This window comes from Haliaeetus leucocephalus, unplaced genomic scaffold (assembly GCF_000737465.1).
Source record: "Haliaeetus leucocephalus isolate CR32 unplaced genomic scaffold, Haliaeetus_leucocephalus-4.0 Scaffold92, whole genome shotgun sequence".
In the NCBI taxonomy this organism is placed as follows: Eukaryota; Metazoa; Chordata; class Aves; order Accipitriformes; family Accipitridae; genus Haliaeetus; species Haliaeetus leucocephalus.
Window position 1 is genome coordinate 1,349,532 of NW_010972528.1, and position 27,093 is coordinate 1,376,624.

Consider the following 27,093-nt stretch of genomic DNA (forward strand, 5'->3'; position numbering starts at 1 on the left):
GGGTGCGGGGGGGGGGGGGGGGGGGGGGGGGAGAGAGAGAGAGAGAGAGAGAGAGAGAGAGAGAGAAGAGTCTTCTTTTATTTCTAGAAAACTCTGCGGATCTGCATGGGGCTACAGCGAGGAGGAATCGGGGCTGCAAACCACACAGGTAGGCAGCCCCACCACCCCTCATCTTCATCTGGTATCTGTCTCTTCTTGGTGAGGACTCCAAGGGCTGTGCAGAAATTACTCTAAATCTCGATGGCATTTCTTCCATCCCCAGTGCCTGTCGCAGGCCAGTGAATAGCTCAGCTTTGTTCCCTGCACAATGGGAACAGCGCTCCACACCCTGCAGCTTGCTCAGTAACATGCTAAGTGGCCACCAAGGCTTTCTCCAGTCACATCACTCACTTCAACTGCCCCTTTTAGCACATGAAATGGCAGCCCTCTCCAGGGACCAAGTGTGCCCTGGCACCCAGGAGGGAACACCCTCATGCAGACAGGGGTATTGCCATCATCTGTGTCCTGGTAAGGTTACAAACCACACTCAGCCAAGCCGGGATACTGCCCTCCAGCTGTGGGGCTTTTGGGGAGCAGGTAGACCTACAGCTTCTCTGCAAAGCTGCAAGAGCTGCTCCTATATAAGAGGAGGCACCTGTGTGCAGGGAAGCTGAATCTTCCCAGCCATGTCTGGAACCAGGCAGGAAGGATCCTGTACCTCAGCTTTTGATCTTTACAGACAAGTCATTACTGAAACTCTCAATTACGGGATTAAAGACAAACGTGCTTCCTGCATACACAGGGCTCACCTATCCAGCATCGGCCTGAGGAGTCAGCGACAGGGTGGTCCTGTCCTGCCAGGCTGCCCGGGGGAGGCAGGGGCTCTTGGGGACCTGGTGTGCCATTAGGAAGACCCAGGGACTTCACTGGAGCACAGTACAACCCTCAAGCCCACCACCCTGTGTTTGTCCCTGCTCATTTCACCATGGGCAAGGCTTGCAGTGCATTGAGAACAGAAGCTCCTGGAGTGTGTTGTCTTTGGCACCACTGAAGTGCCATCTGCAAATACAGGCCAAGAGAAGCTGCTCAGCCCTGGCTCAGGGCACTTTGCCAGCACTGCATAGAAAGCCTTTCAGTGGTCCTGGATCCTCACCTGAGCCACCACTCAGATATTACACCTCCCCAACCCAAACCTATCACAGATCCACCAGATTACTCTCATACTCAAGGTCCAGTGATCTCTAAGACACCTTCTGGGTAGCCAAGACAGGAGACAGACACTGCATCTGCAGACAGATGCCAGAAGGGGCAATTTCAACGGGGCCCTGCCTTTGTCCAAACCTTCTCTTTCATCCCTTCCTGTGGGGAGACGATGATTGTAACTGTATTTTCCTTGTCACATAGGAAACTGGGTATCTGAACAGGCAGAGGCAGGTGGAGTAGGCAGATCACAAACCCTCCAATTTTCTGCAGAAGAAAAATGCACCCACGTGGGTGACTAACTCTGCTGCGAGAAGGTTTCCTTCTGAATCTGAAGAGACTGTACAGGGGAGCTGCAATAGGGGTGATGAAAAGCCAAGACTGATCCTGATGGGAGCAACAACACAGGCAGGGATGCAATACAGCTGTGGGTATGATGACTGAAGCTGATGACTGAAGCACAGCAACAAGACAGACCAAGTCTCCCATCCTTCTGCAGCAATGTCCCAGGACTGCAAGCTCCCCACTCCCTTGCTTTCTACAATGCAGAGAGAGGGAAGCAGGACAACAGCTGGGAACATTGCTGAGGACAGCAAAAAAGAAACCAACATCATCAAACAAGGCCTAATCCAGCTTGCATGCAGCTCCTCTATGTTAGTGAGACACAACAAATCACACGTCTTTGGGGCAAGAAACAACTGCTCAACTCCCCTTTTAACACCACCTCCTCTCACCACCACTATGCTCACTCTAAGCGCCCTTAACTTCAGCTGTGAGTTAGAAGAGCAAGATGAGGTTGGCTTGCAGCAAATGAGACAGAACTGGTGCAGCCAGAAAAGGTCAAAGCTTCACAGGTACTGTTGTGAACTGAGCCAAGCTATTCCCAACAGCTATACACGGTGCCACGTAGGCACTGACTCCTGCAGCTGCCCTGCTCTGCCAGCAGCCCAAGGTCTTGGCACTGAACCCTGCAGAGCTGAGACACTGGTCGCAGCACTTGCAGCACAAGAGTAAAGAGTGACAGGGCGCTTACCAGAACACAAGTCCAAAGTAAATGCTGCTCTCTTGCACAAAAATGCCTGCTCCCAGGTGTGCTCCTCTCATTACAGATTCTCATTTGGGCTTATTCCCTCTAAAGTCCAACATGACTTTAGGCTGCTTTGAGAACTGACTCCTGCTCGCAACACTGATGTGTCACTTGTCGCAGGCTGCTGCACGCACAGCATTAGCAGGGACCTGTGGCTGGAGACTGCTTTGTATGCTGACAGTTCAGAAAGACCACAATTAAAAAGCCATTTTACACCAAAATATATTGAAAGCAAAATTATCCAGGCTAAAACCTTACTGTCACAAGAGCTGTCAGAGGGCAAATAGTGACAAGCCTGTTTCTCTGCTAACTCAAGAGACCAAGTAGCTATAGCAGAAAGTGGTCAGCTCACCACTCGCTTAGATCTGCTTTGGGCTTTCCTCAGGCTCCCACCCACCAGTACTAATAACACCCATGAAGGAAGGAGCATGGAAAGGGCAAGACTTCACGACCTGCAGATGTCTCCCTGGCAAGTCAATCTGTTAAAAATAGACCTCATCCTACCTTCCCATCCATACAGAGGGGGTCCATATCCTGGCTGCGCCCAGCTCTGTGCTGTACATTACCATCCCCTATGGCCGGACTGAGGCAGGGCCACTGCTTCAGCATATCATCTCACCTCTGGCTATTCACAAGCAAATGCTGCTAGCCTAAATACCAGATTGAGGAGCCCTGGTAACCAGATACAAGGCAAAGGGGGAAGGGGCAGCACTTCACACAAGAACTACTGAAGTGTGCGGAGAACACCCTGACTGGATGGAGGCCAGATCCCCTTTCTTTCACAGTGCAAAAAACAGGGAGAGAAAACATCCCAACTGACCCCAATTCAAGCAAAATTCAAACCAAGCTGCCACAGGACACACGAGAGCTTTGGAGAAAACAGTGATCCCTCCCAGACATTGCAATGCTTTTTCCACATCTCTGAAAGCCAAAGCCCCTGCTCACTTCTAGCAAGATTTGCAACTCTACAAGCAGGCAGCCACACTTGGCCGTACAAGAAACCATGTCATTTCAGAACACAAGCATTTCAGCAAAGCCACCAAGTTAGAAGTAATCTCCTCTCTACACAGAGGTTTGCTGTTACTCTCTTCCCCACCCTGTAGCATTCGACTTTTCCAAACTGCATTTGAAACCCTGCTGGGATTCACTAGCAGCAGAAACCAAACTAATCAAAACTGTGTCCTACAGGGGATGTAGCTAGTAAAAGCTCAGCTTTAAACATGGAGGAAAGAACTCACCTTCTTCAAATAAAAAGCTAAATCATTTCTGAGTTGCTGTGCAGCTCATAATACCTCCCCTCCTCTCTCCAAGGGAGGAGAGACCACTGAAATCACCAGTTTGCCTAAAACTAGCTGCTAAGGAAAACAAACTTTAAATCCTTTATTTGCATTTCTGCCTGTTACCAAGCGCCAGATGCTGTACAAACACTGTGGGAGGGCAAAGGATGAGAGACAAGTGCAGACTACAAACTCCTTGGATTTAAGCATAAAAAAGGAGAACAAGTAGATACCCACAGCTGGGCAGGAAAGAAGAACAAGGGGTCAAGGAAGCAACACTGGTCAGGGTTGGTTCTTGGCATGCCACAGCCCAAGCACCATCAAAGGGTGCTCGTTAGAGCAACTTGCTTGGAAATCCTTTTGCAGCAGCACTCTGGGTGAACACGAACAGAGCTCAAAAATCCCTTCGTTTCCCCTCTGGGCAGCCAAGCTTGACAAGTCCAGAAGAGTCTAATTACAGGAGAACATAATTGGATAAAATAGGATTGCACATGATTTCAGCACTCTTGACGACAGCACGAGGACCCAAAGGGCAAACGTGGCTTGTTGTGCTGGTGCTGGCGTGCAGGACGCGTGCTTGCCCTTCTTTTCTCTAACTACCACTACAACTGCCAGGCAACACCTAGGGTAGCTCCATTAGGAACAGGCTGACTCAACTGATGAATCACAACAAGCTACAATAACCCCTGCTTCAGTACAATTCAGAGCTCCCACAGAGCAGCCTGTGCCAGTTTCATTATATACCTATATACAGACACACACCTATGTATATATAACACACATATGTATACACTTATATGTGTGTGTATGTATAAAATGACTCCTAGGAAGGTGGGCAGCAAGTGTCTGAGATTTGCCCTCCCCACAGCTTCCACTGCTCTGCAGCTGCAGAAAACCTCCCAACAGCTGACAATATGCAGTTTTCCCTCAGTCTTTCCTTTTTGCTCCACAGTCCCTCATGACTTTGCACCCTTGTGTAGATTCTGCACTGATTTTTCTACCCCCCGCCCCCGCCAAGGGGATTTTCTCAACACTTAAAAGCTCCCAAGTCCAGAGGACGGGGGGCTGAGTTTGCTCCCAGTAAAATCAGAAACTTTAATGTTTACCTTTGCTGCAAACCAGCCTCTTCACATTTGAGGCACTGCCCATTTTTTCAGCAGCTTTCTGCACTTACAGCAAAGCTTTTCTGTCAATGAAATTCTGCTCACAACCCCTTCCTACCAGAATAGGAGCAGATGCTGTTTCAGTGCCTTGGTAAGTATTATCCTCCCTCCTTTCTGGTACTTCAGCAGTTACAAACCCAAACTGCATGCTGCAGTCTGTTTTGGCCACCGTCCTTCTCTCTGGCTGCCCCTAACAACTGGAATCTGGTGGCTCATCCTTCATTTGGGTACAGCCTACACCAGCCACTACAGAGTCACGAAACCATCTGAATATTGACTTGAAAGAAGTTACACATGTTGAGCGTAACTCACTGATGGCTGAGAAAGCAGAAGGCATGAAGGAGTGAGCATGTGTATTTGTGGATGTATGACCACTGCCTAGAGGAGGAGGAGGAGGAAAAGGGCAACACATTTTCAGGCTTCTTTTAGTGAAGGGGAGAACTCCCCTCTTTGGAGAGGGCCAAGAGCCTTAAGTTACCAGCCAGATTCAAGATCAAGCCACAGCAAGATGCCTGAGTCACCAAAGCTGGCAACTTGCACAACAGCAACAAATCACTTTTTTGCATGCTTCACTTTTACATCTGTCCCAACAGCCACATCGTTATGCTGTACAAACACCCCACTGTAATAGTACACCACAGGCCAGTGAGGACAGACTGGACTGTGACAGGTGTCTCCTGTCTGCTCTGCACTGGCTCCCTTCTAATGAGGTCCTCCATGCCCAGCTGGGGATTGCAAAACCTCCAGTACGCCTTTAGGCCTGGATGGGGGAGTGTGGATGCTTTCTCTGTAGTCTTCAGTTCACATCCTTTCCCCTGTGACAAGCTGAGCCAAACTCCACTTAATTATTCAATGATGTGCTGGGATCTCTCTGCACTGCACTGTGGGTGCTTGTGCCTTGGGGGATGTGAAGCTGAAACTGAACCCAGACACCCAGCGCATCTGTTGGGTCTCCCTTCTTCAGGGTAGCTGACAAAGGTAGAAATAGCTCCCTGGTTTAAGAGCACACCAAGATGTACTCAGAGGATGCAAGCCCCCATGGAGCAGCGAAAGGAGCCAGGTCAGAGGCAGTGGGTGCTTGGGAGAACCCTGTCCATATGTCCAGGGCTTTGATATGCAGATGGGAGCCATTGTGAGCCTCAGCCCCATCTGTACACTGGGGGGGGCTTCATGTCCAGATTGCTTGAACAGATCTATTTAACCCCCGTGACTAAAGGGAATGCCAGCCTCCACGAGGATCTGAGCATCCAGATGGATGCCAGCACACAAACATTCGGAAAACCTGTCACCCTGTGCAGCTCCTATCCGAAGATTAGAATGAAAAAAAGCACCTGAACCCAAAATTTTGCACATGTGCAGCAGTCAGCTGAGGAAAGATCTCTGCTAGCATCAGATCTTGCACCTCAAGTGCAATGCGCTCCTCTTGCAGATCAGCTGTGACGCAAGCTGGGAAATCCCTAAACCTGCTAGGAGGAAATTCTTCTTCCCTGCCATTACTGACTGGCTACTAGTGTCATGAACCTCCAGGAGATTTGATCCCACCCAACTCAGAGAAGGGAAGCCCCAGACTTTCAGACAACTGTCAGTTTATGCTCATGGGCCACCAAGGACACCAAGTAATATTTACAGAGAGGTGCTCTGGTGGTCAAGGATGAAGGCAGAAGGTGCTTTCAGCATACCAAGCATTGCGCCCCTGCATACACAGCAGTAGCAGAACACATTGGCACTCCTGGGATCAGGGAAGGCAGCTGAGGGGTGAGCAGCCTACATCCAAAAAGATGCTACACACTGGCTGGCTCCCCCAGCCTCTTCTTCCTGCTGTGCCCTCCAGCAATGGGGAGGATTTGGCCAGCACAGTAGGAGGGAGAAGGACCCCAGACAGTCAGATCAAGGCTTTACCCCCCTGCACATGCCACAAACACATCACGCAGACCTCATACTGCACTAAAGTAGAGCCTGTGGTGCTGGGGACAGGTGCTCAAAAGCATCTCAACCAAAGAACCCCTCACCTTCAACTGCATATTGTGCTTGGATTTAGCACATGAAAAACCTTACTTAATTCACTGCTGCCCTGTAACACTGAGGGACAAACTTAAGCACCAGCCTCACACCCGTGTTGTGCAACCAGAAAGGAGCACAGAATGCTGCTGGTGCTAACTACCATTTAGCATTCACCTACTGTCACAGAGCTTGCAGGAGCTAGGGGCACTGCTGTGATGCCAACTTGACAATAAAGTAATTGATGAAACACAGGAGAAAATAGCCTGGGCACCAGTAGATCCAGCAGTGAATTACTGGATAATTCATAAAACAGAACAGTTTCCAAATCACTAATTTGGCAAGACAGAAAAATACAGAGGAGCTGTAGCAGATCAGATTTAAATGTCCGGGACTTCTTGTTTGTGCAAGAGAGCTATCTCAAACTCCAACGCAAAGCAGAAACTTTCTGACACATGAACACCCTTTGATGGGAAAGTAAACATTAGAGGCTTATTAACCTTGCAAGAAGACTTCTCCAGCAAAAACCTGGCGGGAAGGAGAAGGGAGAGATTTCACACATTAACCTTGCATGAACTCTGCCAGAGGATCAATTTTCCAACCTCGAGGCTCATTCCCCCAACTGCTTCAGGCTGTGCATGAAAAAGGACACCCATGAAACGGGAGAGCAAATGAGACTAGATGTCTGTCTAGGGGCATGACTTTACAAGCGTAACTGAGGAAGGAGAGAGAAGAGGCAGAGATGAGACAGCTGCTGTCAGACAATGCTGAAGCCAGACAACAGTGGCTTCCCCTAAAACAGTTTTTCAGCATCAGGAAGGCACAGTATATATTCCTCTGTATTGTGCTACTCAGATCTTCTTTCATCATCTTGAGAACCTGCACCAGTCATCAGATGAAAGCTGTTATTTGAGAATATTGTACAGCCCATCCCCAGAAAAGTAAAGCCAATCTCTGCACAGAGGTAGAGAGAGAATAGCGCATGTTAAACCTCTCCCAAAGACTTTATTATAAGCCACAGCAAACACTTCAGTTGCTCGGAGGTGCTGGGGGGCAAAGGCATGTTCTTGACCTACACAGGACTGCTAGTAAGTGACAAGCATCGTGGCATGGTGACCTGCGTCTCTGTTCATAGTAAGTACGCTAGAGTAAGGACACATCAAATGCCTCTTTTTTGACCTTGGTGCTAAGTTCTATTCTCCACTTCTCCAAGCACATTCCCAGAGCAGGGAATCATAATGCCCTTTCAGTCAAATTAACTCTCAAACTGTGCCAAACAGCCAGTGATAGAAAAATCACACTTTCAGGTCACAGCCACCAGGATCCTTTTCAACTTCCCACAGACCAGCATTCACAACCCTTCTTTCCTCATCAAAGGCTAAGTAAAAAGAAATATCAATAATTTATTGCCTGAAGGGGACTTGATTTTTTTTTTCCTCCTCAAAACCATCATCTGCAACATTATAGCCGGTACATCACCAGAAACGAAGCACAGCAGAAAACGAGGTATCAACAGGTCACTGTTCTGAGTCTTTTGGGGAGAAGTGAGAGGTAATGACATCTACAGAAGTCAGCTCATTTATCATGCTCTGGATTTCTGCTGTCACATTGAAGATCAGATCCATCTCTCAAAGCTGGGAACACTGTGCCAGCAGGTCTCAGTCACCCAGAAGACAGAAGCCCAGCAAACCCTGAAGCACTCGAGGAGAGAAGTCCCCTTTCATGCTGTCCACAACCTTTAACAGAAGTCCGGGCAGATCAAAGGGTACCACCTGCCCTGTGCATACATCCAGCTAGTCTGGAGGAGCACAATCCCAGCAACAACTCCTAGGTGCAGTTAAATTATGCCCACTGAAATGATCATGCAATAACCTCTAATAAAGAGAAAGAGGGACAGGCACTGCTGTATTATAGACAGCACAACCCTGGCATTCGGAGGGACCATGCAAAGATGCACACAGCTCACAGGGCTCTGTCTGAGCACACAAAAGACGCACACAAAGCACTCTGATTCATGCTGGATGCATACGGACACACACAAGCAACCGAGTGAAAAGCCTTCTCTTACACTGTTTCCAAACAATCTCAATACAACTCACACGTCAGCTGGGACACCGGACACTTGGTACTTACAAGAGGGTTTGCTGTGTCTGTCTGCTGCCGGAGTCAGGATGGGGTGTATGCAACTCAGAGGGAAGGTGCATGGAGATGTGCAGAGAGGCTCTCCTGCCAGCCAGGCCTGGACGGATGGGAAGAAGGGCCCCAGCCCCTCTTTGGGCCCCAGAGGCAGCAACACTTGTTCACAGGATGGAGCGCAAAAAGGCTGGCATTCCTACAGCAGCAAGGACAATGGGGAGGGATGAGGAGGCGCTGCCATAATCAAATGCAGGCCAGCTGGCCCTCCCCCAGGAAGGGCAGGCACCTCCTTCACTTGCCAAAGGCTTTGTTTTCTAAGCCACGAAGAACAAAGTGGCTGAGGAGGAGAGGGAGAGGAGGAGGGGAGTGGAGGAGAACCCGCAGTGGGGGCAGATCCACACGTGAATGCAGGTAACCCACTCGGCGAGAGATGTCAGAGATGGAGAGGGGTTGGGCAACACTCTGCCTGCTCCAAGCAGAGCTCAGAAGCAACAGCTCCTTGCACACAGCAGAAAGAAACCAGGGATGACTGGAGATCACTACCGAGGAATCAGAATCAGCACAGAATGACAGCCAGGGGTCCTTTGAGAGAAGGGATCCAAGGGTGGCAAGCCAGAGAATACCACTGAAGGAACAGCTCATGGAGCAGAGCCCCAAGAAATCCCAACAAGGGAAACGCTACTATTTCTTGACCATCCTCACCCCAAAAATCCTGAGCACTGGGCCTCCAAATAGCTTCCCTCGGAAAGTAAATGCAAGGCAAGGCCCCAAGCTGCAAGAGGCTCCCAGGCCATGGCAGTACTTTCCCTGAGCACCAAAAGAGGCAGCATCTTACACAACATCCTGACAAGCAGGAAAAAGACCCTGGAGCTGCCTCAGGCCCTCCTGTAATGATACAGGCAGTTCAGCTGTGAGGCTCTGGGCACCACACCACCACACAGCTGCAGGGTATGCAGGTGTTGAGCCGGTGTGATGGGACTCTGCCCTTTCCGGTTGGGTCAGCACTTTCTTCCAACAGAGTGACTTTTGCCAGCAAGTGCACCTTCACTACCGACCTTCTGCAGGACTGGTTGTCATCCCAGGGCTGGCAGAGACTGTGCTGTGTGCTCTGACTCATTAGACACGCCACTGCGAGTTAGGTAGCTGTGGTCCTGACAGAGCACACAGCTCTCACATGGGCCATTTCAAGCCTGCAGTCCAGGCAGCTGGGCACTTTGCTTACAGTAAAGTCAAGCATATGCAGAGAGTTGGGATATAGGAGTAACCTGGGAAATAATTTCACCCAAAGCAAGCTTGAGAAAGGAAAAAATGTGAAGGCTAACAAGGTAAACAAGGAGAGGGAGACTTGCTCTAGCTCCTCCTGGTAATGATGGTGTGCCTATGGCAGTGTTACTGTGAAGCCAGGATAGGCAGTGGAAGAGAAGGGTACTGGGGTCCGCCCTTGCAGGCACCCCAGAACAAAGCAGACATCAGTGCTTTCAGTACAACATACACACCCTTGCTTGCTCAGCTTCCCAGTTCTTCCCCAAAGTACTGTGTGGTGTCAGATCCCAACAGAATCTTGGAACTGAGTAAACAAGGGACAGCGGCCAGACCAGGCTTGAAGCCACAGGAAGATGTCAGGTCCCTGAGTATGCCCGTGCCGAGTTTGTGGTACTGAAAAACAATCCTCTGCCCGCAGTCAGAGATGGGGAAGGCAGCTTCCCTCACTGCTCCTCCTGCCTCAGCCCAACCATCATCCAGCCCTTGTCAGGCACCAAGAGTTCATGCCACAAAGGAAGTGGGGACAAATGGAAACATCCAGCTTGGCACTGGTCATGGCTTTGGGGAGGGAACCCTGCCAGCCCATGCGCAAGCTCCATGTGGTCTGGCCCAGCTCAGCCTGCCTCATCGCAGGGAGCTCTGACAGGCTATCAGGAACTGCCAAGCAGTGAAAAACACAGTACAGCGTCTTGACAGACTATATGGGGTTGTGCTGTCCTGTCCCATGGCCTGTCCAGCAGCTACAGGCAGCACCCTGTGAAACACTTGCCCACCACATGCATAAGGGCCAGCAGAACGGAACCTCCCATTCCTAGCAGGCAGCAAGATACGCAAGAGATGAATACCATGATCCCCATGACGGGCGCTCCACTCCCTTGGCACATGCTGAGATGTTTGGAGAGATCTGAGCTTGCCAGCTCATTACTACAGCATACATTGCTTATGCGTCCTCAGGCTTCTTCCCCAAATCCTGGGGTCTGGCATGCTGCAGGCTCTTTACGAGAAGGAAAATCAAGGACATTGCTTAGTGTAGACTCCTGCTGTTGATATCCCCTCAGATATTAGGAAAGAGAGAAAAGGGTTAGGCAGGCACTGACAAGATCACTGCAGGAAGGCCAAAGCAGCTCAGCATCAGAAGAGAGTGACATCAGTTTAGATAAAATCTTCTGCTTTCCCCCCACCTCCCAGACCACACCACTGACTTTGCTTTGGGAAGGCAGAAAGCGTTCTGGAGATCGAAATCAAAATAGTCAGCACTGAAACAACTTTTATGCTGCGCAGCGATTTCTGCACACATCCTACAGCTTCAGGATGTATCCCCCTCCACACCCCTGGTTTCAGTTGGCCAGCAGTTCACAATACACACGTGTTAATATTTACACCACCAGCATTGTTTATAGTTCTACTGAAACCAGTGAGATCAAAATCCTCCTCCCTCACTAAGCAAGATACCTCTCCTCCACACCAAAGTAGTGTGCAAACACTGTGCCACTATAATTCAGTTTTCACTGGGGCTGTGCAGCATGGAAGGCATGACCAAGAGGGATGCTGCTGCCAAGGACTATCCCCCAGTTGTCATCCACCAAAAAGAAGCTCTATGAGCAGCGCTGTGACACCCTAAGAAAAGAAACGGTCCATCTTTGGGGTCTGTGTAACATTTATGTCCCTGGGAATGCCCCAGGTTTTGAAAGGCTTTGAAGCTGTGGAAGAACACTCACTGCCGTTGAGTCGTATCTGACTACCCTGGCAGCCCAAGAGCTACTACTCTACCTGAACAGAGAATGGAGAAGCCATCAGGTGCTACAACCCACATCTGTGTTCCAGAGATTTCCAACTTTGGCTGGGTGGGTTCATACAGGACCAATACTTGGCTTGGCCACAGAATTGCCAAGCAAGGTGTGCCTCAGTTTATCAGAAGAAACAAGACAAAAGCCATCTTTACCAGGATCCTTCCCAGGATCCCCCATGATGGCAAGTGGTGTTCAGGGACTAGAGCAGCCCCTGAATGTCTGTGCTCAGTGAGTGAGCAGAGCACAGGTTCTTGCCATTTTCCTATGGCACAGGAGGCACTTTTCTCTCCCTTGGGTGAAAAAAAAAATAAAAATGACACATCCCCATAGCAAGAGCTTCCCCCACCTGCACAGCAAACTGCACGGATGAGCTAGAGCAGACCTGTAGAGCATCACCAAACAAACTCAGTCCTCACATGTACTGACAGCAATGTTCTGGGCTGCCTTCTCCACTTTCCTCCCTCGCACAGGATGCTTCTCAATGTTTTCATGTTTAGCTGAATCTCCTCCCCCCTCCTCTGAGCACTTTTGGCTGCCAAGGCAGCTCAGAGCCAGCAACTAAGTGGCACCTACATCTGGTGCAGCTTAACTTTTAGTGTCTATTCTTTCTGGAATTTGAGAACTTCAATACCCAATGTTTGTACAAGTGTGGAATAAATGGAGCACAGGCTCCCCGGCCTTCTGTGCTTGCCAAAGCTGTATTTTAAAATGCACTTAGAAAACCCTACTGTTTATTCATCTGCAGCTTTGGAAATCAAAGGACACCAAATCCAACTGCAGGTCTGCTGAATGGGTGCATTTGCATTAAACCAAACAAGTGAGAAGGCCAGGCACTCTGCAATCACCACATGCAACCTCTCCTCCTGCTTCCCAGGTGCCTGGGCCAACCCAGTCCCCTTGTTCCCTCAGCCACACTTCACAGCACCCCATTCTGGCGCTCCATTTCCTCACACAGGCCTCCACAAAAGAAGAGCTGGCTATATTTAAGGCTGAATAGCAGGGTGCTACTCCTCATGGGTCAACAGGCTGACTTTACCAGCATATAAGGATACAGTGTGAACAAAATGCAAGCAGCCTACCCTGGCATGGTGGCCAAGACTGGACAGAAGCAACCAATCTCTTGGCCCTTGTCATCGGAGCCTGTACTGCCATGATCCTTCTGTCCACTGCAGCCATGAGAAGGCCCTAAAAGCTACAGCTCAGACAGCAGAAGACCTTTATTCTTAACAGATGTAGACATTTTCTTGAATATACACCCATCCCTTCTGCCACATACTGACTTGAAAAAAATAACTGCAGACATGTAAGCGTGCAGGGGTTTTTGCAGGTCGTAGATCCAGCTCCCTGTTAGCACACACACTACATTTCACACCTTTAATAAACAACCAAGCTCTGGACTGAGTCTGAGCAGGCTTTTTACACACTCCTCTGTGCAGCAGATGCCTTGTCTTACCTTGTCAAAGAATTCATACAGCCTGACCGTCTCACAGATTCGGTGCCTGTTTTCATCCAGTTCAGTGCAGAACTCCTCCAGTTGATCTTTGTAGGTCTGCAGCTTTACCCTGTAAGAATGTACATCCACAGAGGAAAAGTCTTCCCATCGATCCATCTTCTTTAGTGCTTCCTGCCCTCTTTTGCAATATTCCTGCAAGCAAAACAGGATTGTGTATGAGGATGGAGACCTGACAGTAGATAGTCTTCAAGGTCATTAACAGCTAGGGCTAATTAGACTGTATTTTAACGTTCAAATCACATGAGCAGGGGTGTACTTGTTTACAGTAGAATTCTGGAGCCCTGACCTCTTTTATGATTTACGTTAGCCACACAGCAGCTTGTAAAGGCCTACACAGCAAGGCCACAGCTCAATTAGGATCAAAAAAAAAAAAAAAGGCAGTGTTACAAGCACATCAAGGGAGTAACAAAGAAATCCATCTTCCATCACAGTAGTTATTTTCCTCAAGATTGGCAAATACCATCTACTAAGGTGCTGAGCTGGCGTCTTTGTCTACATGAGGAGAGCAGGGAAGCTAAGTAGCGTGAAGGAATGACACACACCTTGGTGATGAACCCTCTACCAATGCCATCTTAGCATCATGGGTTTAGCTGAGCACATACAAGGCACACATGCTACCAACTCAGACTCTGGAGAATATATTTTTCCTGATCAGACAACACTTACACTGGCAACAAGATCAAACTCCCTGAACTGTTTTTGTGCTTGAAGCAGCATCTCCAAAGAATCATCCAGGTTGATCGTTTCCTTTAGCCGTTTTCTGCCAACATTCTCGATCCAACTGCTGACCTAGGAGAAAAGGGAAAAGCCCCACTATTAGTCACCCTGTGCTACTCACCAAGGTAGGCCTTTATGTGGAAAGAGCAAGGAACTGCTCTCACAATGCTGGTCATTTCATTACTGGAAGAATGTGCATGTACACTTCTCCCGCCATCTTGGCATTTTAGTCTGAGCCTCCTGCTAGAAGTTTTTCCACTTCAGGTTACTGAATAATTGCAAAGCTCTGCTATTACTCACTTGCCTTAGGCATAAACAGGGCGAGTAGCTGCTTGGGCTCTGTTTCAGGTGAGCCGTGGTCTAATGCGAGCTCTACAACCTGCAGGCTGGCCTGATATTCCTATTAGTGTTACCCCAAAGCGTGATAAAATTTCCCTGCTGCCAGACTTCCTACATCACTTCCCTCTTCTAACTAGCAGGACGTGAACTACGTCAGTGTGAATGTACTGACGGATTCTCCCCATCTGCAATGTTTCACGGTTCTCTGGGACTCTCAGCTACCGGCTTTCTGAAGGCAGCTTGCCATAAAGCTGTACAGTAACTGCAGGTTCCTCGACAGAGCCTAGCCACTGCCACAGTTATAAGCCTATATCCTCAAACACAGGTAGAAGACTAACAAGAGTGTCCTAAAAGCAAAGAAAACACAGGAGGCCAGGCAGGGTAACACAGCATCTCCATCAACAGTGGGTTTTAAAAACAGGCTAGCAAACTTGTCTGCAATGGTTCAGGCATAGCTACACCTGGGGAAGGGACAGACTAAATGTTTTATAATGCCCATGCATCCTGTTTTCCTGTATCATCTAAATCCATATCCCAACTCAATCCCGCAGTCAAGGGCAAACTCCTAGTCTTGTGGACTGAGAGGTGGCCTGTGCTCATGGAACAAGCCCATCAGCAAGAGGAGGAGATGGGGGTGGGTTCCCAGGTTGTGACCCATACTGCAGAGGGGCACACTGCTGCTGTCTAGAGCTCCTAAGCAGGCTTAAATGCAGGAGCAGCTGCTGCCACCATTGATGATCTGCAAGCAGAGCAAGCTGGGAGCAGTCAGTTTTGCTCAATTCAATCAAAAAAAGTTCAGCTTAAAGCAGGGATAGGTTGCAGAGCCTGCCTTTGTGCCTTTTTTCATTTCTGTTTGGTATTAGGAACCTGTGCATTTAAGTGAGTCTTTACTAGGTTCTTGCATCACACTTCTTGTCCTGAACACATAGTGCATGGCGCCCGAGTGTCTACCTCCAAATGGGAAGTCATTAAAATTCTTGGATCCACCTCGGCCTGTGAAAGCAACAGGCAGGCTACAGCCTCCTTCGCAAATCCAGTTGTCTCCAGAGGAGACAAGCCCAGAATCCTAGAAGGGCAATGGTAAAACTGGTCCTAGAACTGATCTTTAAGAATGCAGGTTCCTAAGGTGAGGTCCAAACAGTGGACAAGCCTTCACACACACAGGGTAATAAGTGATACATAAAACTTCTCATTGTTGACAAGTTACAGCAAGGAAGACTATGCAACTCCATAATCTCGAGGTTGAACTCAGGATTAAGGATCTGCAACACTGAACATCTGGGATCTGCAACACTGAAAGAACTGATGAGATCTTGTAGGACACTCAGACAGCCTGAGCTACTTTATGACATTTTAAGGTTCTCTACCTACACACCTACAGGTTTCAAAGGTCCTTCTGAAAAGCCAGTGCCTGTTTGCTTCAGTTATCCCACGGCTGTAAAGAGTTTCAATGAGCACCACATGAAGGGAAGTTTAAGCTCCCACAGAAGTGCAGGGGTGTGGGGGGGTTGAGCACAGCTCTTGGGCTAAGGACAAGAGGCTGTTCCCCTGCCTGGAGACTGTATATAGGGCTGCAGAGGCAAAAGGAGCATGCCTGGGGCTGCACCCAGAGGGGAAGGAGTGAGCTTGGGGCTTATCAGATAGCAGGGACCTGAGCACTGCACAGGCATCTAAACAGAGTGCACAGCAGGGACGGGCTGCTAGTGTGGGGTATGCAATGCATGGGTCATTCAGCAGCAGGATGTAGGCGAACCCTACAGGATGTACAGCCTAGAGGGGACACGCGGACTCTCCATCAGCTTATTGCCATTGCTTTGCTGCTTCTCAAGGTGGACCATGAAGGATGGCTCCTCAACACTCTTCCTGACCAATGTGAAAAGACACCCCACTTCCAAGTGTGCTGCTTACCAATAAGCCATTACACTGTGGCCTTTAAGTATGTAAAAACATCACAGATGTTTATGGGGTTTGACTGATCCACACCTAGAGAGCAGCCAGAATACTTTTACCTAGCATCAGGAGATAGCAGGAAAAACAGTCGCTTGGCCCTCAGCACATGTGGGGGTGGGGAGGGGGAAATCTATCTTAAATTCTTATGTTCAGTTGTTCTTTTTAAGAGTCTACAGGCATCATTCTACACCTTCACACAAGAGATCAACAGGCCCAGTACCTGCTGCGGGACACACAGTCACAGGGTGGCAGCAGGCAGTCACTGGAACCAACAGACAGGCCTTACCTCCTTAAAACACTCTTCCACTTTCTCAAACTCCATCACCAGCTCCAGCTCCTGGATGCGTTTGTTTGACAGCATCACCAGTCGGTGAACACCCTCATCAACTCGATTATAAAGCACGCTGGCAGCATCAAGTGCGTCTCTGGAAGGGGACACAAGTCTGGTCAAGGGTTTTGCATTAGGTCCTTCCCGCAGCACTTCATGCAAACATGACCTGACCTGGCTAACAGCAGCGCTTCAGTCACCCTCCCTGTGGGACCCATAATGGCCATCTCCATATGGAGAACAGAAAGAGAATAATGCTGCTCCCTGCACATTCCCATGATTCACCACTCTGATCCCAATGCAGACAACCTGGCAGGAGGGACAAGAGCATCTCCTCCCAGCCAGGCTCCTTGCAAAATTTACTGTACTTGTCACACTTTCAGACAGGATACTCAGCTTTTCATAAATGCAGATTATTGCGTTAATGGGCTTCAGAAAACACAGGCTCAGGCAGTCTCAGCATCTAAAACCACCATTTGAATTTAATTTAAATAAGTAAATAAGCAATCACTAGAAAGAAAATCACTCCTAAATGACAACACCAATGTAAAGCACCTGATGCCCCACTCACTCTCAGGAATTTCTGCCAGCCAAACAAAAATGCAAAGCATGCAGCACCCCAGAGCCAAGAGGAATTTAATTTTACAAAGACAGAGCTCCCCGTCTTCCACAGGCAGCTGTGCTGACCAAAGCCCAACTGGCAACACCATGCAGCACTCTCCTGGCCAGCCTGGCCACAATTGAAGTTAACCTCCTCAGTGCACAGGCAGGGATGGAGAGATTCAAAGTGGAGCCCAGTGCCCTTGGACGCTGGAGCCGGGACTGAACACACCCTTTAATGCTGGCACAATGACTAATGTTAGCAAGCTCCTTTCAGATGCATGCAGCACAGCTCCAGCACAGGTTCGCATGAATTATAGCCAGGATCCAGGATAGCATTCAAGAATATTCTTTCTTTGTGTCCCTAAACTTCTCATATTTCTTCTGCTTTTAGATTTCCCCTCCTTTTACAAGTATGGATTCAATGGACACCTACAACAAAATACTACAGCCTCCTTCAGCTGTGCTCTACACTGGCACATTCAGCTGCCTGACCACCTCCTGTACTCACCCTAAACCAGCTTTCATTTTGCAATTGTCTTACAACCTTCTGGCTTATGAGAGCATGGCTTTTTTATCATATTATTAAAATTATCCAAAGCACTTGTGAAACAGGTAGCTAATAAAACTCTGAAGGCTTTGCTCATGGAAATTAATACAAACAATTCAGCATACACGTTTCTTTCTTTCTTGGGTTACAGGCAATCCTGAACCTATGAAATGCAACTGAATAGGAGCATTTAGCGGCAACCATCCTGTAGTTTTTAGATAGTACTTAACTGACATGAGGTAGTGCAACAGGTCTGGACAACTAGCTCTGCATAGCAGAAATCCACAGGATTTTTCCATTCAGAATTCCACCCTGTGTGCAACAGCCAACTTCTCAAACCTCAGGCTCTCAGCTACTTTTGTTTTTCCTCTTCAAAATGCCATTAGACTGAATGAATTTCTTCAAAGTGCAGCCAAAAAAACCCTGAATTGTTTCTGGACTAAGATCAGTGCTACTGCAGTGCAGAGCAGACAGGTTCTCTACAGAGAATCTCAAGCTTCAATGGAAAGATCCAAGCTGTAACACTGCTCTCGCATTTCCCGAAACCACCATAAACAAACAGTGATGATATGAGCCTTCTGTTTTGTAATCCTTTCCTGGGGATGGACCCAGATCCAACCCAGGAGGCTCACAGCAGCAGAGCCATAACCACTGTCCAAGCTGAGCTCTGGAAAGTATGTTCACAAAGCAGGTTGTGAAGGCCAGTTCCCATCAGCAGCAATGACACAGCTAGGACAGCTAATGAGAAACAGTTTGGAAGATCACTGGAAGTGATATTCAGCAACAACATTAAAGTTGCTAGGCTTTGTGCAGCAGAGCGTATCTGTGAGGTCCTAGTTTCTGTATAAGGCTCCAGCAAAATACAATACTGATGGCCAGACAGGCAGACACCCTTCGGTCTTACTCCCACAGGCCTGAAGTCCCTGCTGGCATGAATGCTCTCATCCACTCAGGAAAGCACACCAATACACCAAATGCTCTTCCTCCCACAGGTACAGACAAGCAAGCACCTGTAACTTCAGACATTACAGGCTGTTATATGTAAACATTTGCAATTATCCTCTTGCGAGGCAAAATATTTTTCCAACCTTTCTCTGAGCTTCCATGGAAATCACTTTGGTGTTGATGCTACTTCTTTGATGGCACTCATCAACAAGCTAGATTGACCTGCTCTACCTTTCCATAATAGGAGTCCTTATGTCCACCCAAGCCCATGAGAAAGAAAGCATGCATGGTTTTGACACTTAACAAGATATTGCAAGATGGTAACCTTATTGCGTAGCAACTGGAAACAAGAGTTCCAGCTCTTGCACTGGCTGACCTAGCACAGAGTGGGGTCTGACATAGGGGAAGGGAACCAGAGAGTCCCACTCCTTTCCATACCCGATGGAGGAAACAGGACTCCAGTTATCTCAAATTTGAGCAGTTTTCCTTGACAGGAGTCAGTCACAACCTGGGCTGCAAGGCTCTAAATACTACAGATTCCCACACAGCAGACAGCGCATTTCCCAGAGTCACAAAACATAGGCTTTCCTGAAGACAACAATGCAACTATGGGAAAAATCACCCTCAAGGTAGAGGGATGGGGAGTGATTACAAAACAAACATGTGTTAAGTATTTTTTTATAAACAGAAATTGCAAGCTCACTGTGTGAAGAGATAAATTCGCCATGCCATCACAGACAAGACCAGCCTCTTGAAGCACACTTGAGATCAGTATTGGCCTTATGACTAACAAACCACGCCAGGGAAAGTGAGGGTCAAAAATCCAGCAATAAAATACTACTTCTGGCCCACACACCAAGCCCCGCGGAGCCCAATTCAGGAGAAAAGGGGCTCAGGCAAACTGCTTGCTGCTGAGCTGAAAGACTGAGAAAAAAATCACCCCAAACACTGCTCTTCTGGCCCCACACATATTCCTTCCACAGAAGGAATTATCCCAGATTATTGGCAATAATAGAAAAATAGAGCGCCAGACTCTGAAGATCTCAGTAAGACCAAGCCTTCCTTGCATTTGTAGAAAGTGGTAGGGAAGAACCAAGCTAGAGCCTCCAGTTTAGAAGTGAGCACTCAGCCTTCTGAGCCATCCAATGCAATCCATGTCCTGGCAAATAATGTGACAGCTACACACATCTACACATAATCAGTCATACTCCCTCTATCTCAGCTGATTCAATGGTACTAAAGGTGACACCTGTTACTGAAAACACACATGGAAAAACCTTTGCTTTACTGATCCACAGGCATCTCAAACTTTGTGTCGTGGTTTAACCCCAACCAGCAACTAAGCACCACGCAGCCGCTCACTCACTCCCCCCTCACCCAGTGGGATGGGGGAGAAAATTGGGAAAAGAAGTAAAACTCGTGGGTTGAGATAAGAACAGTTTAATAGAACAGCAAAGAAGAAACTAATAATGATAACAGTAACACTAATAAAATGACAACAGCAATAATAAAAGGATTGGAATGTACAAATGATGCGCAGTGCAATTGCTCACCACCTGCCGATCGACACCCAGCTAGTCCTTGAGCCACGATCCCCCACCCCCATTCCCCCCAGTTTGTACACTACATGTGGCATCACACAGTATGGAATACCCTGTTGGCCAGTTTGGGTCAGCTGCCCTGGCTGTGTCCTGTGCCAACTTCTTGTGCCCCTCCAGCTTTCTCGCTGGCTGGACATGAGAAGCTGAAAAATCCTTGACTTTAGTCTAAACACTACTTAGCAACAACTGAAAACATCAGTGTTATCAACATTCTTTGCATACTGAACTCAAAACATAGCACCATACCAGCTACTAGCAAGACAATTAACTCTATCCCAGCTGAAACCAGGACACTTAGCTAGAGTCAGTCTAGGATGCATTTGGGACTTTATACTATAAGCAGGGACTGGACAGAGAATTCATTTCAGGTAAGAGGGCTGGAAATTAGCTCTTGTTTTTATCTGTAAGTTGGGTTGTTTAGGGTATATATCATTATCTAAAATCCCTTACTCTTGTCATTTAAGTAATTTTGTTTTCTGTGAATGCTTGTAGCAGGCTATTGATACACTTATCAGGGCACAACCTGACACCCTAAGGCTGCCCCTTTTCCTGGTCCTGCCAATGGTTTGCTGAGTTACTGCACACAAGCCACCCAGGGGGAAAAAAAAAAAAAAAAAAAAAGTTTCCAAACAGCTCCTCCTGGCTCAGAGTCCCAGACGGACTTCAGGTGTGGCCTTACACCATCCCTCCTCCTCCTCCACCAAGTTCCTCCAGCATCCCAGCACCTCAGTCCTTTGTTTCAAGGCCCAGCCATGCTGTTTTCACACGTTCTGCCTCGCTTGGCAGGCATTCATTAAAACCTCAACATCTAGTTGTTGGTCTTCATTGCATCTCCAAGGTAACTCCATTCATATGTTGTCAGCTCCTGACAGTTCACTTTTACCAGCCTGACAGGCTCTCTGACTAACATCCATCTTTTACTTATTTACACAGAGGAAAATATAACCCTTTCCACCCTTAAGTATAAAGTAGGTAGGCAAACTGAGCCAAAGAAATCACTCTCAGTCCATGGGAAAGTTTGTTTTTTCGATTCACTTGGGCACTTCCAATGCTCACAGAAAGTATACATTGGGCATTATGTGTGTTATCCCAAGTCTCCATACATGTTTACCTATCTACACAGGCCCACCCATTTGCCAATTCATATCTTAAAAACTTCTTCCTAAATCATTTCTAGTATACTAGTAAACTCAATGATATCCTGCAACAGGTAGTTTCATGGGAAAATGATACCTTGTATAAACACCTATTTCTTTTTCAGAGTCAGACTCAGAAGGTTTTCATTCCTGTCCTTCATTGCTTTCAAGACAGCCTGGAGTAAACAAAGCAAATATTGTAAATTTGGTTGAAGAAGAAAAAGTGACTTTCATCCTGCCACACAAAAGGAAACACCTGGTTGCTAAGGTCCTTAAAGATATTTTAATAGAGGCCTGTGCAACTCTGATGAAGAAAAGCAGAGAGTTGTTTGAAGTCAGTGGAAAGTCTCATCTAAGCTTAGATTTGTTTGGATGCATTGCAATTTTTCTGCACACGTGAGTGTGGTAATAAGAATCTTTCACTACATTCTTCCACAGTCAAATCATCCAAAGTAATTTTGCAATAGTGCAGAGTCAATATAATTTATAGCAAAAAGGAGTAGCTTGATGTCAGTTTATGTTTCCCCAAATCCTATTTTCATTGGGCAATTATCCTTTCAGTGGAAAAGGTTCCAAACGTCTTCAGTTTTCCAGAGAAGTGCCAAGCAGTTGTATAATGGTGTGGTAATTTTAAACCTATAATTTAGAAAGACCATTTCTGTCTGAATCCATCCTTCAAAAAAAGCTAGCCTTGGAGAGTTACACTTTAGATTTCAAAGCAAAATACCTGATTTGTTTTCGAAAATAAATGGCCACAGAAGAGGCATCCAGCAGGCTTGCAAAAGCACGTGCTGCATAAGCCATGCCTGCTGGTGCCAGCGAGATGCAAACAGAAGAGCACAGGGAGGGAAGCAGCAGAACCATTACTATTCTGCAACTTACTGTCTGCCCCTCGAAAAACTGCTCTAGCTAACTGCAAGAGGAACAGCTAAAGTGAAGGCTAAAACCAGAGCTCATCCTCTGACTAACCTGGGTCAATTTTAAAATGGCAAAAATTTGTGGATGGAAGGAACATGACACACACTGCCTTTCATTAGTGTATTTGATGTTTTTTAGGCCAGTATATTGTGGCTAACTTGCCCTGGAAAAATCAGATATCCCTGATCATTCTGTAATTTAGAAGAAACACAGTCAGACATTACAACATTAATCTCATCTAGTCTTCCACTCCTGGTGCTGAACTTCCCTTGTGAATGTCTCTACAGGTTTTGGCAGAAAAGGAATAGGATCTGGCAACTAGGAGATTTAAAGGATGGCTTGGTCCAAGGACATCACCCAGATCCATTTGTGCTGATGCCTTGGCTACAAATCATTTACACATCCTGAGCAATGCTTCAGGAAGAAATCCTTCCAGCTTTGCAGGGAAAGTCCTGTGTGCCTGAGGGCTGTTTTGCAGGAAGAGAAATGCATTAGAGCCATTCTCGATCATTAATGCATTTTGGTAGCAACCTACTTGACTGCCATATTTCTAATGATTCCATAAAAGGAGGTCAACCTCAAATGCACATTCCTGCTCTTCAAGCTGAAAACTGCACATGCAGCTGAGGTTAAAATTCACACTGGCCATGGTGAAGCTAACATGGATACTGCTTAAGTAAACTGTAATTATTCTCTGCAGCACACAAACAGTCATGGTGGTTTTAATTACCTAATAAAAGTATTTGAGGAACTGGGTACAGTTTTTAGAACCCTGAAGTGTCCTTAGAAAGGCACAGAGGTCAAACACCAAGTTTGGGGTTGCCTGTGGGATTCCTGGCATTCATGATGGGAACTGTGGATCTAGCCGAGACCACAAACCTGACTGAATCCCTCCTCACTGGGTTACCTGACAAGCACATGCACTGGGAACAACCCATCCAATTAATACAACACACCACAGACCATAATTGCTGAGAGAATTCTATTCTAAGCACAGTTCATTTAAACATATTTTTAAACAGAAATGTACTCTGAAGTCCTTTTAAAAGCAAAGGGATTGATGCATACAGTTAAACAAGTGTCCAAGAGCAGTCCCAAGCTGCGACCTTTGATTCTTTCCCCAGCCTGGCTTGCATTCAGTTACAATAAAACTTGTGTTCAGTCTCTGGTTGATTTTAAATCCCAGTAAGATCCATAAAACAGACTGGAAAAAAAACATTATATGAAATCCCAGACCAAGAAGTAGCCTACTTATGGGGAAAGCTCACCCCGCAGTGGAGCCTGAGATAGGATGTGGAAACACCATTCTGGGAACACGAAGCATCAAGCTGTAGTTTTCTCCCAGTCATAAAAAACTCCTGCCTCCAAACCTTGTCCCATGCACATTAACCTATTTATGTTTGTATTTGTTATCTAGGTCAACTGCACTAGTCTAACAGCTGTGTTCCTGGAGTTAGGACCACCAGAGTTTCAAGATGCCCTGCTCAAATATATACCTGCTGTCGTTTAAAGCCACACACCTATTTCCCTGATACATACTCCTTTTGCACACTCACAGTGTTTATGATACATACAATAGCAGTGACTGTGCTATTAACTACCGCAGAAACATCTACCCCAACTCAGCCATATAAAAAACTGCTTGTGGGATGGTCTGGGGTGAGCCAGGAACTTCAGGCAGTTCAGCTAACATCCAATACTGGAAACTTTTTGCAACTTTTTCCATAATATTTTTAAACAGATAAAACACACAGTGTGTCATTAATTACCTAATGCCCTGTTGGCATGACAAACATTGCAAACAAGAACAAGCAAACCCAGAGTCCTCTGGGTAAATTCCCACTGAATCCAGGAAGATTTAGGACATAAGCAGAAAATAAACAGCAGAAAGGGAGCTGAGGGGGATCATCTAATGAAAAGCCTAAAAGAACAACAAAAACTTACCGAGACAGAACTCTGTAATCTTTTACCTCTCTGCAAATGCCACAACTGGCTCCACACAGCACTTCATACACTCAGAACACCAATGGCTCCACTCTCCTTTATGTGCAGAGCAATGAGGTTTGTTTAATGCGAGCGTAAGTGCTTTTTACCAGCCTAAAACCACCACGCAAACAGAGGGAACAGGTTAGACTGTAACGAAAATGAAATGAATACCAAGCAGCACCGTATATGTTTGGATAGAAATGTCGCCATGCGCTCCTCCCTCCACCTGACACAAACAAGTAAGACCATGGAAGAGCACTGCCACCCATGCACTGCTACAGGCCAAAGGTTTAGTGTTTGTCAGCATCTTCTGTGTCGCCAGCAAGAGCACAGAGTCATCTCTGCCAATCTTTGAGGCCAGGATTTAAGCGTGTATTTTCATCTCACTTTAAGGTATACTGAGAGCTTCTCCTAACCAACAGATGAAGGTTTTAGGATTAGGTCCACAGGAGAAACATGCAAAGGACACCTACCAATGAAAGGTGCCTCTTGCAGACCATGTCAGGAATGTGCGCTATGGCAAGCGGTAGCATGAGAGGTTCCCAAAGCTCCCAGAGAAGCAGGAAGATGAGCAAGCATTAGTTAAGCAAACCAGGAAAACAGCATCAATGAGAGGGACGCAAGCCCTGCCTTCTTTTGAAGCAGGTACAAACACACAGAGTAGCAACCATCAAACTGGCCACAGCACGGACAGAAACAAACTAATCTCTAAAGTAGAAAGGGGATGGTAGAAGACAATAATACTTCCAGGAAGGATTTTCCAGCGTAGGTTGCCTGGCCATGATCACCAGCATATGGCAGCAGCTGTCAGCTTGCAGGTGCACACCTTCTACCTTCCAAACCAAGAATACCAGCCATCCCAGTCTCCCCAGACTGGGACTTACACACCAGATACCTGTCTCCCCTCTACCCTTGCCCTCAACTTGTCCCACATTTTGGATGACCAGCTTAGTCTCTCTGCCTCTAACCCAGACAGACAGAGCTTCAGACAGTTCTTGTGCAGTCTCTTGGCAGGCCCTCCTGGAACCCCTGAGAGCCTGTACATTATCCAAGTTTACTTCCACCGAAAAGAGCTCATATGCCACTTTGCAGAGTGGCATGTGCCTGCCTTGGAGCATCGCAGGAGTTGCTAACAGGAGCCTTGCTAAGGACTCACAAACATGAGCTCCTACAACGCCACACAGCTATAACCCACTGCATCATTAACTGGCCACAGCTTCAAGCAGACCTAGTGCCTCAATACTGTGTGTGGAAGCCAGGCACAAGAACTGTAGAGGCTGTTAGCCGTAAGATCACCCTCTTTGTTGCTGTAATTGAGCCAGGTCCAGCATCAGGAACCCAGCAGCTGCTGCTCAGGAAGTCTGCTCCACACTGCCCATTACCTCCACTCAGCTCGGGTCCCCACCCAGGGCTTCCAACCAGATCACCAAGCCACGCTAAAAATACCCAGCTCACAAAACCAGCTCTTGGCTGTAGCCACTCCACCCTCAAAGTACAGAGACTAACTATACTGCCTTCTGCAAACAAAAGGAGAATTCAGTCCTCCATCTATTTATAAGCTGCTTATTCACAGCTTGCAAGCACAAATTCTTTTCAGATGAGGAGCTTGGGGGAAGAGATTATGCTTTTTCTGGTTCCATGTTACACAGAGCCCAGCACCCAACCTGGTCATTCCTTCACCGTCTGAGGTTTTTCCTCTTTCTTTCAGCTCTCACATCTAGTCTTGTGGCTATCTTGCCCACCAGCATGCAGAGCGTGATGCAATCCCACTCCCGTGCCACACTGAGAACACCAGTTTGTTGGTAAAGCCAGGCGTGTGCCAGGTGTATTCTGGTCCGACTAGTATAAAGGCATTTTTATATTAATATAAATGTTTATATCTTCCTTACTCCACTTCTGACTCATAGCATATCTAGAGGACGAAAGGCATCACTGGACACCTTGTCTAGGCAAGCATTCCCAGCTCTTGGCTATGCTGGAAAAACAGCAATAACGAGAACAGTGGAAAACGTCTGGCTAAAGACCAGGTTAAAAGTCTCCCTGTCTTGCTGCCCAGCCCTATGGCAACTGCCTCACTTCAGTAAGATCTCCCAGTGCTGCTTGCCTGGCTTCTGGCAGCTTCTCTGACACTTCCATCATAAGCCTGGAGAAGTCTTCAAAATCCACCACAAAATAAGCAATGCATTAGTCCACCTTCCACAACTGGCTTAGTGAGTTGCCTGCAAGCCACAGGTTGGTTGTTCAATACACTAGATATCCAGAAGCCACTAGATATCTAGAAGCCTGCTAGCCAACTCTATGTACCTTATTAAAAAGACTGTGTTTATTAAAAATTTCCTGTCCAAAAGTGCAGAAGCAAGTATTAATAGCATTAAAGTGATGGATGTCTCTGTGGCATTTGTCCACACTTACCAACAGGAACTTCAGCTCAGCTAACAGCTCTGCATTTCAATACCCAGAAAGACTGGGACAGCATAACCTGGAAGCTTTCAGCTAACAGACCTGGAGAAGCACTAAGCAGATGTGCTGGTTTTAAAGCCAGCCAGCTCCACCAACAATGAATAAGTGACAATGTCGCCTTCTGCATTCCACCTGCACCTCTGGGTGGCCAGCCTGT

General features: G+C 47.3%; 1 protein-coding gene across 1 annotated transcript in view; it reads right to left on the minus strand.

Annotated features, from left to right (window-relative positions):
- PLEKHG4 (pleckstrin homology domain containing, family G (with RhoGef domain) member 4) overlaps nucleotides 1–27,093 on the minus strand; it is a 98,451-nt gene that overhangs the window by 11,419 nt on the left and 59,939 nt on the right. The window contains exons 11-13 of the mRNA XM_010585197.1: nucleotides 16,699–16,837; nucleotides 14,073–14,195; nucleotides 13,347–13,538 (exon numbers count right to left, since the gene is read on the minus strand). Coding sequence (XP_010583499.1) covers nucleotides 13,347–13,538; nucleotides 14,073–14,195; nucleotides 16,699–16,837 — 454 coding nt within the window. The remainder of the gene's footprint in view (nucleotides 1–13,346; nucleotides 13,539–14,072; nucleotides 14,196–16,698; nucleotides 16,838–27,093) is intronic.